The sequence below is a fragment of the Salvelinus sp. IW2-2015 genome, unplaced genomic scaffold, assembly GCF_002910315.2.
Source record: "Salvelinus sp. IW2-2015 unplaced genomic scaffold, ASM291031v2 Un_scaffold1418, whole genome shotgun sequence".
NCBI lineage: Eukaryota > Metazoa > Chordata > Actinopteri > Salmoniformes > Salmonidae > Salvelinus > Salvelinus sp. IW2-2015.
Window position 1 is genome coordinate 73,417 of NW_019942894.1, and position 12,002 is coordinate 85,418.

At 45.6% G+C, this 12,002-nt stretch overlaps 1 protein-coding gene across 1 annotated transcript in view; it reads left to right on the plus strand.

Moving 5' to 3' along the window:
- LOC112070763 (melanoregulin-like) overlaps positions 1-6,203 on the plus strand; it is a 14,887-nt gene extending 8,684 nt beyond the window's left edge. The window contains exons 3-5 of the mRNA XM_024138212.2: positions 2,198-2,288; positions 5,353-5,525; positions 5,798-6,203. Of these exons, the coding sequence (XP_023993980.1) occupies positions 2,198-2,288; positions 5,353-5,525; positions 5,798-5,905 (372 nt within the window). The 3' untranslated portion in view covers positions 5,906-6,203. The remainder of the gene's footprint in view (positions 1-2,197; positions 2,289-5,352; positions 5,526-5,797) is intronic.
- The last annotated feature ends 5,799 nt before the right edge of the window (positions 6,204-12,002 follow it).

Consider the following 12,002-nt stretch of genomic DNA (forward strand, 5'->3'; position numbering starts at 1 on the left):
ACGGAGTCCAGGCTGGGGATTAGAATCCCACGGAGTCCAGGCTGGGGATTAGGAACAATAAGCCCTCTGAGTTAGAGAAGTCCACATGTGCATGAGCACACACTCAGTTGGGTCTTCTCTGTACATTTCTCACTCTCAGGGCAGCATCATGATTACACTGACTCACCTCAATTAAATCATTCAATCAGAGATGTCGAACACAGAGTTCTTTCATATAGGGTATTTATGACACTCATGGAGGCTACATGTAGGGCACAATATTGGAGTTTACCAAGGCCTAGAAAGGGGACCATCTTACCAAGTTGAGTTCGTCTCAGTAATGGCCTAGCCGCGTCTCAGATCTCTTTCTGCTGTCTTGCCAACTCACGTCTATGTTTGGGTCAAATCAAAGCTGGTCCAGACCGGACCAAATCTGAACCAAACATAGTATGATTGGTTCAGATTTGGCCAAAAGGGTCCAAAACCAACGTCCGTGGACGTGGAAATCAAGACCAAAAAAAGACGTCCAGAAGGCATATGCGTCTGTCCGTGCTTACTGGGGTGTAGCCTACAGTGTGGCCTGAAATGACATTTTTAGGAATGCCCATCTATTTGGTAGGCCCACCGTTTATAAAACACCCCAAAAAGATCGCCGCCGATCTAGACAGGTCCAAAAAAAGACGTCCAGAAGACGTCGTCGTCGGTCCGTGCATACTGGGGTGTAGCTTTCCATGGAATTTTATGAATGCCAAGGCCTAGAAGGGGTCCATCTTAAATATTTAGTGTCCCTGCTTTTGACAAAGTGGGCATTGCTTATCACAGGGCGGCAAAAAAGCCCACATGCCACTGGTTGAGAGACGTGTCATTCGTTTTGGGGGTAGATAAATGAGGTTTTATGTGTTGTTGGAGACTTGGTCAGTTTAGCTCAGAAAATGCCGCCCTTCTCAGTCTGCCTGATGAGCGGACCGGCCCTGAGTCTGAGGCTTGTTGTGTGTCTATGATCTGTATACGGATTAATGGTATTTTTATTTATTTTTGTTGTTTTGTCTGTTTGTTTGTTTGACGTCTTTATGCATCTGTTTGTCTATTTTTGTAAATTATTAATCCCGTCTCTGTTGTTTTTAACTTTCTTTTCTTGTGTGATATATTGATATATTTGTGTATTTTTCTTACTCTGTAAAAGCCACACAAATAAGGCCAATGAACAATCTCCTGTGACATGTGATCTCTAGAAACGATCAGTGCACAGATTCCTGTAGTGAAAGGATAATCGACATATTAAATAGCGTGGTCAGGTCAGCATTGTTGCCGCGGTGGACACAACGGGCACTGTGTTGAGAATAACAGCACAGGACCGTGACTCATTGTTTTAGCGATGCCTTGGGACTGAGATATCAGCCAGCAGGTTAACTAGTAACAACAACTTTAGCTCTGCCTCAGACAGCACACCCGACACCTCGTCGACGTCGGCCCCCGATGCATACATCATACATGTAGAACAGAGAGCATTTACACATTGGCAAGATGTCGCCAAGACGTCGATATTAGATCGCATTCGCCCTTCAGTCGCTGTTTGGACGGTGCGTGTCAAAGCTGCTACCTAGCTGCTCTACAGACGATATTTAAAAAAATACCTTTTTATTTGAGGTCGGATCCAACAGCGAATACTGTTTCACTACACGATTTTAATTACCTTTACCAAATGAGTGTAAACATCGAATTTGAATGGAAAATATAAGAATGATTATAAGCTAAATTATACTGGCAATAATAAAACATTTATGTTTATGTCTCATCAGTTTCATGTTTTTTTCATTAAAATGCCCCAAAAAATGTATTTAGATCTTAAATTGTCCATGTGGTGAAAATAATTACTGTAAACAGAAAATGCGCTTTTATTCATTTATTTATGCCTATAAGCCTTATACATATCTCTGATTTAAAAATGATTGCCCAACCATGACCTGAAAATGTTTGAGAGAAGGCAGATATATTCAAGCATTGTGACACACAATTTCAAAGTCGACACGATCTACGGCCGATTCTGTGATGCTGAGCGGCCGTGTGACGGTGCAGCGCGCCTGCATTTTATCTTCCCACACTCATAGCCGCCCTCTCGACGTCGGTGAAATGCATGTGTGCTATCTGGGCTGTTTCTGTGTTTAATGTGTGTGTGTGTGTGTTTATGTGTGTTTATGTGTGTGTGTTTGTTTATCAGGAGTGGGAGAAGCTCAACTATGACATCCATAGTCTGAGGTACACCAAACGAGAGATCAGCAGCCGATGGAAGAAGATTCTAACACAGCTAGGTCAGATCAAGTTTGTAGAGATAATCTCCTCTCTTCAGATTCTAACACAGCGTATCATATAAATTTGTATAGAAAGATAATCTCTCTCTTCAGATTCTAACACAGCTAGGTCAGATCAAGTTTTGTAGAGATAATCTCCTCTCTTCAGATTCTAACACAGCTAGGTCAGATCAAGTTTGTAGAGATAATCTCCTCTCTTCAAGTTCTAACACAGCTAGGTCAGATCAAGTTTGTAGAGATAATCCCTCTTCAGATTCTAACACAGCTAGTGTCAGATCAAGTTTGTAGAGATAATCTCCTCTCTTCAGATTCTAACACAGCTAGGTCAGATCTCAAGTTTGTAGAGATAATCTCCTCTCTTCAGATTCTAACACAGCTAGGTCAGATAAAGTTTGTAGAGATAATCTCCTCTCTTCAGATTCTAACACACGCTAGGTCAGATCAAGTTTGTAGAGATAATCTCCCTCTTCAAGATTCTAACACACTAGTACAATAAAGTTTGTAGAGATAATCTCCTCTCTTCAGATTCTAACACAGCTAGGTCAGATCAAGTTTGTAGAGATAATCTCCTCTCTTCATATCTCAACCTTTTATTCCTGAACCTTTTCCTTCCTGCTGCTCTCTATGTACATGGCCTTCAGAAAGTATTCACACATCTTGATTTTTCCCCACATTTTGTTGTGTTAAAACCTCTTAAGGAACGGACCCTTTTTTTTAAATTTTCGCTTAAAATGTCATACCCAAATCTAACTGCCTGTAGCTCAGGCCCCGAAGCAAGGATATGCATGTTTTTGATACCATTTGAAAGGAAACACTTTCAAATTAAAAGTGAAATTAATGTAGGAAAATATAACACATTAGATCTGGTAAAAGATAATACAAAGATACAAAACAACCGTTATTTTGTATTTTTTTCTACCATCGTCTTTGAAATGCAAGAGAAAGGCCATAATGTATTATTCCAGCCCAGGCACAATTTAGATTTTGGCCACTAGATAGCAGCAGTGTATGTGCAAAGTTTTAGACTGATCCAATGAGCCATTGCATTTCTGTTCAAAATTTTGTATCAAGACTGCCCAAATGTGAATAATTGGTTTATTAATAACTTTTCAAGTTCATAACTGCACTCTCCTCAAACAATAGCATGATATTCCCTCACTGTAATGGCTACTGTAAAATGGACAGTGCAGTTAGATTAACAAAAATTTAAGCTTTCTTCCAATATCAGATATGTCTATGTCCTGGGAAATGTTCTTGTTACTTACAACCTCATGCTAATCACATTAGCCTACGTTAGCTCAACCGTCCCGCGGGTGACCCACCAATCCTGTAGAGGTTCCTGAATTTAAAATAGATGAAATTGAGATTTTTGGTTACTGGCCTAAACACAATACCCCATAATGTCAAAGTGGAATTATGTTTTTAGAATTTTCTTTACAAATGAATTAAAAATGAAAAACTGAAATGTCTTGAGTCAATAAGTATTCAGCCCCTTTGTTATGACAAGGAGCCTAAATATGTTTAGTAGTAAAAATGTGCTTCACACGTCACATAATAAGTTGCATGGACTCACTCTGTGTGCAATAATAGTGTTTAACATGATTTTTGAATGACTACATCATCTCTGTACCCCACATATACAACTATCTGTAAGGTCCCCTAGTCGAGCAGTACATTTCAAATATAGATTCAACCACAAAGACCAGGGAGGTTTTCCAATGCAAAGAAGGGCACAAATTGGTAAAATAAAATAAAAAGCAGACATTGAATATCCCTTATGAGCATGGTTAAGTTATTAATTACACTTTGGATGGTGTATCAATACACCCAGTCACTACAAAGATACAGGTGTCCTTTCTAACTCAGTTGCCGGAGAGGAAGGATGAGGCCAATGGTGACATTAAAACAGTTACAGAGTTTAATGGCTTTAATAGGAGAAAACTGAGTATGGATCATCAACATTGTAGTTACTCCACAATACTAACCTAACTGACAGAGTGAAAAGAAGGAACCCTGTACAGAATACAAATATAAAAGCAAAGAATGTGGCAAAGCAATTCACTTTTTGTCCTGAATACAAGGTGTTATGTTTGGGGCAAATCCAATACAACAACACATTACTGAGTACCACTCTCCATATTTTCTCAAGCATATTGGTGGCTGCATCATGTTATGGGTCTGCTTGTAATCGTTAAGGACTAGGGAGTTTTTCAGGATAAAAAATAAACAGAATGGGGCTAAACACAGGCAAAATCCTAGAGGAAAATCTGCTTCAGTCTGCTTTCAGGGAGATTAATTTACCTTTCATGAGAACAATAACCTGAAATACGAGGCCAAATCTATACTGGAGTTTCTTACCAAGAAAACAGTGAATGTTCCTGAATGACCGAGTTACAGTTTGGATTTAAATCTACTTTAATATCTATGGCAAGGCCTGAAAATAACCATCTAGCAATGATCAACGACCAATTTGACAGAGCTTGAAGAATTTATAAAAGAATAATGGGCAAATGTTGCCCAATCCAGGTGTGGAAAGCTCTTGGAGACTTACCCAGAAAGACTCAACAGCTGTAATCGCTGCCAAAGGTGATTCTAACATGTAATGACTCAAGGGGTTGAATACTTACCTAATCAAGATATACATTTATTAGTGCTTAATTTTTAACATATATATATATATATTTTTTAAATGTTATAGTTTTCTTCCGCTTTGAGTATTTTGTGTAGATTGTTGACAAAAAAAAAAAGACAATAAAATCTATGTGAATCCGACACAACAAAGATGTGGGAAAAAAGTAAAGGAGGTGAAGACACACAACAAAACACAACAACAGTGCACTGTGCGAAATCAGTCTCCATTTGACACAGATGTGTATTAACATTCTGAAGAGTTTGCCCATGCTTGTGTTGTGTACTGTGTCGATTTCCCAGTTCATATGCCGTTTTCAAACCCCCTGAACCCAATATTTTAGTTTAGAGGATTATTGAGTTGAACATTCTAATTGTTGATTCTATGTGGCGTCTCCGGGCTGACTGTTTGTTCTGGTGCTTGTGTCCCCTGTAGGCTACCAGCATGAGGTTGACTCTCTCCTGACGGTGAACAGACAGCTGTTACAGACAACTCTGAGTGAATCTGATAACCTGAACAGAGCCAGACAACTGTTACAGACCACTCTGGACCACTCTAGTTTGTTCCCACGAGGAGTGGCTAGCACAGACAGATACCTCTTTGTTATGGTACTGCTGCCCTACTGCTACACACATGCGCATACACACACACACACACTAACACACACACACACACACCTATAATGAACCATGTGTATGTGACAAATAAAATTTGATTTGAAGGGGAGAAATGTTCAAGCTACTAATATCTACTTGTTGTTTTCTCTCTCCTCTCCTCTCCTCTCCTCTCCTCTCCTCCCTCTCCTCTCCTCTCCTCTCCTCCTCTCCTCTCCTCTCTCCTCTCCTCTCCTCTCCTCTCCTCTCCTCTCATCCTCTACCAGGATCGCTTGGTGCTCCTGGATAGTGCAGAGGATTTCATCCGACTGGCGAAGGAGAAATACCCAAAGAGAGAGAGGTGTGGAATGAAGAGAAAGAAAAAAAAAAGATAGAATGAGAGGGAATGGTTTGTGCTCCTCCTGCCGGCACTAGAAGGAATGTGAAGATCGCAGACGTCCCTTAGACACTTTAACTGATTCTAACTGACCTTTTATATTAGAACGTCTAATGTGCCTACAAAAGTCCTTTCTATACAAGTTGTTGTATGTGTTATAGTTTCAGTATTGTTATGGCAACAACAACAAACATTGTAGAATTGTCTGTAATATTTAACCGTTGTATCAGTCTGAAAGGATACTTCTTGATACAGCGTTTCTTAACAAGAACTAAACATTTAATTGATTAACTAAATTGATTCTCTCGATGTCTATCAATGTCACCTGAACAGACGTTCGTGTCACAGCTGCTGGTATATCAATCAAATGTATTCATAAAGCCCTTTTTTACATCAGCCGATGTCACAAAGTGCTGTACAGAAGAACCAGCCTAAAACCCCCAAAACAGCAAGCAATGCAGGTGTAGAAGCTCATCATGTACGGCATTTCTGACCAGTAGAGGGAGCATTTGTCCTCATCCACGAGTAGACAACCCAGGCAGTAGGCCAGCAAGACCTCAGGATCACAAAACCTTCACGTCAGGGGTCACAAAACCTTCAACGTCAGGGGTCACAAAACCTTCACGTCAGGGTCACAAAACCTTCACGTCAGGGGTCACAAAACCTTCACGTCAGGGTCACAAAACCTTCACGTCAGGGTCACAAAACCTTCACGTCAGGGTCACAAAACCTTCACGTCAGGGTCACAAAACCTTCACGCAGGGTCACAAAACCTTCAGTCAGGGTCACAAAACCTTCACGCAGGGGTCACAAAACCTTCACGTCAGGCAATTCACGCAGTCACAAACCTTCGACGTCAGGTCACAAACCTTCACGTCAGGGTCACAAACCTTCACTGTAGTGGACATCCTATTCATTATTGATTATGATTAAAGGACCTGTGCACGATGGAAACGGTTTCACAGCGGGATCCTTGATTAGAACTCAATCAACAGTTACAATTAGTTTTCTCTCAAAAACTTCAGCTCTGCCCGATTTGAGTTTGTCTGGTGCAGTGGAACCAATAGAGACTGGAAATGGGAGGCTGATCTTCAGCACCTCAGTAGACAGGAATAGGAGGCTGATCTCCAGCACCTCAGTAGACAGGAGACAGGAAATAGGAAGCTGCTCTCCAGCACCTCAGTAGACAGAGACAGGAGACAGGAAATAGGAAGCTGCTCTCAGACCTCAGTAGACAGGAGACAGGAGACAGGAAATAGGAGGCTGCTCTCCAGCACCTCAGTAGACAAGAAATAGGAGGCTGCTCTCCAGCACCTCAATAGACAGGAAATAGGAGCTGCTCTCCAGCACCTCAATAGACAGGAGACAGGAAATAGGTGGCTGCTCTCCAGCACCTCAGTAGACAGGAAATAGGAGGCTGCTCTCCAGCACCTCAGTAGACAGGAAATAGGAGGCTGCTCTCCAGCACCTCAATAGACAGGAAATAGGTGGCTGCTCTCCAGCACCTCAGTAGACAGGAAATAGGAGGCTGCTCTCCAGCACCTCAGTAGACAGGAAATAGGTGGCTGCTCTCCAGCACCTCGTAGACAGGAAATAGGAGGCTGCTCTCCAGCACCTCAGTAGACAGGAAATAGGAGGTGCTCTCCAGCACCTCAGTAGACAGGAAATAGGAGGCTGCTCTCCAGCACCTCAGTAGACAGGAAATAGGAGGCTGCTCTCCAGCACCTCAATAGACAGGAAATAGGTGGCTGCTCTCCAGCACCTCAATAGAACGGAAATAGGAGGCTGATCTCCAGCACCTCAGTAGACAGGAAAATAGGAGGCTGCTCTCCAGCACCTCAATAGACAGGAAAATAGGAGGCTGCTCTCCAGCACCTCAGTAGACAGGAGACAGGAAATAGGAGGCTGATCTCCAGCACCTCAGTAGACAGGAGACAGGAAATAGGAGGCTGCTCTCCAGCACCTCAATAGACAGGAAATAGGAGGCTGCTCTCCACACCTCAGTAGACAGGAGACAGGAAATAGGAGGCTGATCTCCAGCACCTCAGTAGACAGGAGACAGGAAATAGGAGGCTGCTCTCCAGCACCTAGTAGACAGGAAATAGGAGGCTGCTCTCCAGCACCACAGTAGACAGGAGACAGGAAATAGGAGGCTGATCTCCAGCACCTCAGTAGACAGGAGACAGGAAATAGGAGGCTGAACTCCAGCACCGCAGTAGACAGCAGACAGGAAATAGGAGGCTGATCTCCAGCACCTCAGTAGACAGTAGACAGGAAATAGGAGGCTGCTCTCCAGCACCTCATTAGACAGAGAACAGGAAATAGGAGGCTGCTCTCCAGCACCTCAGTAGACAGGAAATAGGAGGCTGCTCTCCAGCACCAAGTAGACAGGAGACAGGAATAGGAGGCTGATCTCCAGCACCTCAGTAGACAGGAGACAGGAAATAGGAGGCTGCTCTCCAGCACCTCATTAGACAGGAAGACGAGAAATAGGAGGCTGCTCTCCAGCACCTCAGTAGACAGGAGACAGGAAAAGGAGGCTGCTCTCCAGCACCTCAGACGACAGGAGACAGGAAATAGGAGGCTGCTCTCCAGCACCTCAGACGACAGGAAATAGGAGGCTGCTCTCCAGCACCACAGTAGACAGGAGACAGGAAATAGGAGGCTGCTCTCCAGCACCTCAGTAGACAGGAAATAGGAGGCTGCTCTCCAGCACCACAGTAGACAGGAGACAGGAAATAGGAGGCTGATCTCCAGCACCTCAGTAGACAGGAGACAGGAAATAGGAGGCTGATCTCCAGCACCTCATTAGACAGGAGACAGGAAATAGGAGGCTGCTCTCCAGCACTCAGGAGACAGGAGACAGGAAATAGCGGCTGATTTCCAGCACCTCAGTAGACAGGAAATAGCAGGCTGCTCTCCAGCACCACAGTAGACAGGAGACAGGAAATAGGAGGCTGCTCTCCAGCACCTCAGTAGACAGGAAATAGCAGGCTGATCTCCAGACTCAGTAGACAGGAGACAGGAAATAGGAGGCTGCTCTCCAGCACCTCAGTAGACAGGAGACAGGAAAATAGGAGGCTGATCTCCAGCACCTCAGTAGACAGGAGACAGGAAATAGGAGGCTGATCTCCAGCACCTCAGTAGACAGGAGACAGGAAATAGGAGGCTGCTCTCCAGCACCTCAGTAGACAGGAGACAGGAAATAGGAGGAGCTATGATGAACTATGAGTTGACCTGTAGGTCCCAGGCAGTGGCTGGATTACATTTTTTTGTTTTTCAAGGAAGACCTAGCCACTGTCTGCTGAGGCAGGGGTAGTGGCTGCCTGGCTGATTGAACGACTGTTGCTGGGAGATGTGTGTGTTCGGCTAGAAGGACCACTCTGAGTCTCAGGGCCTTTTTTCCATCATGTACCTGTCCGCAGGTGTGATGTTCGGATGTACCGATCCTGTGCAGGTGTTGTTACACGTGGTCGCCACTGTGAGGACGATCAGCTGTCCGTCCTGTCTCCATGTAGCGCTGTCTTAGGCGTCTCACAGTAAGTCAACAAGAGGGGGGGGGGGGGGGGGGGATTCCACAGAACAAAGAAAGCGCCAGAACGTTGCAGATGTCTTCGGTGACTCTCGGGGTTGCTCTCAGCAACGGGACCGTCGGGGACTTCCGGGATGACTCGGAGACAAGGTGGAATCCCTGGACGTGCGAGCGAAATTGAATTTCCTCTCCATCCGTCGTTCCCGCAATCGCCCATCGATGCGGCTGGTCAAAGTGATGAGGGAGTCAAGATCCGTGGGTAACACCCGAGCAGCTAGCTCATCCTTAACCTCCTCCGAGACGCTGTGCAGGAACATGTTGAACAGTGCTCCTGGCTTCACTCACTCTCCGCTGCTAACGTGTGGAAATCCACCGAATAGTTAGCCACTCTGCGGGCGTCCTGCCGGAGCTGGATTAGCTTCTGGGCAGCTTCTCACCCGGAGTTTTGGTTGCCCCGTTCTATCTCACCTTTCCCTCGAACCCCTCCAGACTCAGGCACATGGCCGGCTGTTGTTCCCATACGGCGGTCGCCCAGGTGAGAGCCCTCCCAGACATCAACGTGATGAGGTAGGCGATCTTGGAGCGAACCGAGGGGAAGGAGGAGGGTTGAAGCTCGAAAATAAGGACACACTGAGCTAAAAACACCAGACAGGTGCTCGGATCTCCATTTAAAATGTTTCGGGGGAGGTAAATGGGGCTCCTGGGAATGTGGAGTAGCCGTTGGGGCGGCGCTGCTAACGAGTTACTGAGGGTCGGTGGGTTTACCACCGTTGCAGGCGGCTCCCCAGACAACCCACTAAATTGCTCCAGCAGCATGTCCAACGCCCGGTCATGGCGCTCAGCCAACGTTTGGACCCCCTCCATAAGCCCACGAAGCAATTCCTCGTGCCTCCCAATGGAGGCTCCTTGGGAGATGGCGTTGCACAGCTGGTCATGGTCTGCTGGGTCAGTCACGGCCAGTTCGTATTATCAGGTATGAAGGTAAGACCCAGATGCAGACCACATCGAATAAACAATAGTTTAATAATCCAACAGGGGCAGGCAATACACAGGTCAAGGCAGGCAGGGGTCAATAAACCAGAGGTGGGGCAATGGTACCGGACGGCAGGCAGGCTCAGGGTCAGGGTAGGCAGAGGTCAGTAAACCAGAGGTGGGGCAAAGGTACAGGTCGGCAGGCAGACTCAGGGTCAGGCAGAGGTCAGCAATCCAGAGGTGGGGCAAAGGTACAGGTCGGCAGGCAGACTCAGGAAGAGTGGTAAGGCAGGCGGGCTCAGAGTCAGGACAGGCAAGGGTCAAAACCAGGAGGGAGAGAAAAAGGAGAGACTGGGAAAAGCAGGAGCTGAGAACAACAACCCTGGTTGTCATGATAAACAAAACGAACTGGCAACAGACAAACAGAGAACACAGGTATAAGTACCCAGGGGATAATGGGGATGATGGGCGACACCTGGAGGGGGGTGGAGACAAGCATAAGGACAGGTGAAACAGATCAGGGGGCGTGACAGTTTAACCACTATTAACCAACCTATCTTCAACCACTGCTGATGTAATAGGGAGCGTAGATTGCCTGGTGTTGCGGAACATGAAGGCGGTCTGTGATTGGTGGAGAACAGCAACCGGGGGGGGGGGGCAGGAGGACAGACTCCTGTCCAGAGCATGGCGAGGGATGGTCGCCCTCAGAGACACCTGGAACAACTCATCTTTACTGTGGAACTCTACGCTGTTCTGGTACTCACACTGTACAACACACCCGTACTGTACAACACAGAACTGTCCTTGGATAGATAGATCAAATATATCATTCATCTACGCGGAGTGGAATGTATAAATGGTGATATTCCAAATAGCTCAGACTTCAGGTTTGAGTACTTACCCTATCAAGGGGGAAGAGAGAGAGAGAGAGACGATGTGAAGAAACAGGTTGGTGAACAACTTTGACACAGGAGGCCCGAGAAAGACAAAAGAAACAAAATGTTACTAAATACCAAACATCAAGGGCCTGCTTATAACTGCCTTCGCCTGCTCCCATCTAACCATCGTTTGAGTCTGAAATGGAACCCTACACTGTATGAGAGTTATACATGGCTATGGCCGAAAGTAGTGCACTATATAGGGAATAGGGTGTCATTGTAGACACTGCCCTGGAGAGATACAGTACCTGCTGTACAGATGACTGCCCTGGAGAGATACAGTACCTGCTGTACAGATGACTGCCCTGGAGAGATACAGTACATGCTGTACAGATGATGCCCTGGAGAGATACAGTACCTGCTGTACAGATGACTGCCCTGGAGAGATACAGTACCTGTGTACAGATGACTCCCCTGAGAGATACAGTACCTGCTGTACAGATGACTGCCTGGAGAGATACAAGTACCTGCTGTACAGATGACTGCCCTGGAGAGATACAGTACTGCTGTAGCAGATGACTCACCTGAAGAGATACAGTACCTGCTGTACAGATGACTCACCTGAAGAGATACAGTACCTGCCTGTACAGATGGACTGCTCCTGAAGAGATACAGTACCTGCTGTACAGATGACTGCCCTGAAGAGAGATACA